General features: G+C 32.7%; 1 protein-coding gene across 2 annotated transcripts in view; it reads right to left on the bottom strand.

The window, feature by feature from the left end:
• The window catches only part of Kiaa0368 (KIAA0368 ortholog), a 143,892-nt gene that overhangs the window by 59,074 nt on the left and 83,125 nt on the right, over nucleotides 1-1,693 (bottom strand). For both annotated transcript variants that reach the window (XM_004647268.2, XM_023707544.1), the window contains 2 exons: nucleotides 716-801; nucleotides 421-499 (listed from right to left, as the gene is read on the bottom strand). In XM_004647268.2, the coding sequence (XP_004647325.1) occupies nucleotides 421-499; nucleotides 716-801 (165 nt within the window). The remainder of the gene's footprint in view (nucleotides 1-420; nucleotides 500-715; nucleotides 802-1,693) is intronic.

Here is a 1,693-nt window from a genome sequence, read left to right as displayed (position 1 = left end):
AGGCCTTTAAGTGGCTGCTTCCACAAAGCTCTCAGCCTCAGGTTGCTGGAGTTCGAACCTCACAACTCTCCCGCTGGCCAAAAGTGCCCTGAAGCCATTCGAGGAAGAAAAAAAAAAAAAAACCCTCAAAGTAAATCTAAAATTAATTTCAATTAGTCCCCTTCATTTTATTTTGCATAGTACATAGTGTAACATAGTGCACTTCTTTAAAACATACTACTTAAAGAAGTGGTAAGACCCTGTCAAGACTCATATCAGTTTCAATACTTATTTCTTTAAAAAAGTAAAAAACATAATTTTTGAAATTTGTACCACTTCAAATAAAAATATTAAGACAGAACGAATAGCAAACATTAATTACAACAGGTAAACCATACAATATTTTAAAATATGAAATGTTAAAATTTAAAAGTCACTTACTTCTTTATACTCATTGATTAGCTTAGTGAGCCCATTCAAAAGCATTGGACCTAATGGCTTAATCTTGATTTCTGGACAGCTTTTAAAAAAAACACAAATACACACAGCAGGTTGAAAATTACATATATTTTCAGCTGACTACTTAAAGACAAGTGAAATTATCTAAAATATGAAAAGTTTTAAAACAAACAATCACAAATTCTTTCTAGGTGAGATGGGTAGAAAGATACACTTGAGTCATCTAATCATTCCACTAGTCGAAAACTTGAAAATTAAAATAGTTCAAAAAACTTACGTTATGCAAATGTGATGTACAAACTGTAGGGATAATGTTCTTAGCTTTGAATTTGTATTTGTACCAAAAAGTCCATCATATACAACCTATGTAAAAGGAGCAAGACCAATGACATCAATTAACTAAAATAGCAATTTACTAGTTTTGCATAGTAATCAGAATTAAATAGCAGATCTTTTGCACTATATCTTGTTTTTCAAAATCAGTGCAGTTCTGTTCAATACAGACAAGCATTATTAGCTGACCAACTTAGATACCAGTTAACAGTTCCTATCAAAAGTCTGTGGTTCAGTCTAATCAATATAACTGTTGAACTCACAAGTTGGCAAAACCAGAGGTCTACCAAGAGGAAGTAAGGAAGAGCTCACAATGAATGCAATGCATACCACATTCCATACCACACAAGTAACAGAAAGAAGATTATCTGGGAAGGTAATCAGATTTATTTTCAGATTTCTTAATTATAGAAAACATTAAAATTGAAACATTGTATAGATGGATGGTCCAGGTAAAGGTGTTTCATGTACTGTGTAAAAATTAATTAAAAAATATGTAGATTGAGTCCTGTGCACCACCCAACAAGTTACAATATTAAATATCAACACCAAGGATATCTAAATCTCTCCAATGCCTACTTCTTATGGCAAAGGTTACTCTTACAATTAAAAACAAAACAAAGTTTTATATCCTCCCTCCTAGAAGTACTAATAGTATTCTCTTACTTAACAATAACATGTAGGCTACAGATCAGCACTAAAGGTCTGGCTTAGTAACTGCCATTATGGCAGTTATCATGAGACATTAAAAAATTGAGCATTACTATCAAAGCATTCCATCTTAAGGAGCTAAGATGTATACACATTAAAAATAATACAGAACAGGGGCTGGGGAGATGGCTCAGTAGAATAAGCGTTTCCCCGGCAAGCACAAGGATCTGAGTTCAATCCCCGGTTCCGAAAAAAAAAAAAATAATAATAA

This window comes from Octodon degus, unplaced genomic scaffold, assembly GCF_000260255.1.
Source record: "Octodon degus isolate 3935 unplaced genomic scaffold, OctDeg1.0 scaffold00297, whole genome shotgun sequence".
Lineage (NCBI taxonomy): Eukaryota > Metazoa > Chordata > Mammalia > Rodentia > Octodontidae > Octodon > Octodon degus.
The sequence above is the reverse complement of the archived record's forward strand: the minus strand, read 5'-3'. Positions and strand labels throughout refer to the sequence as shown.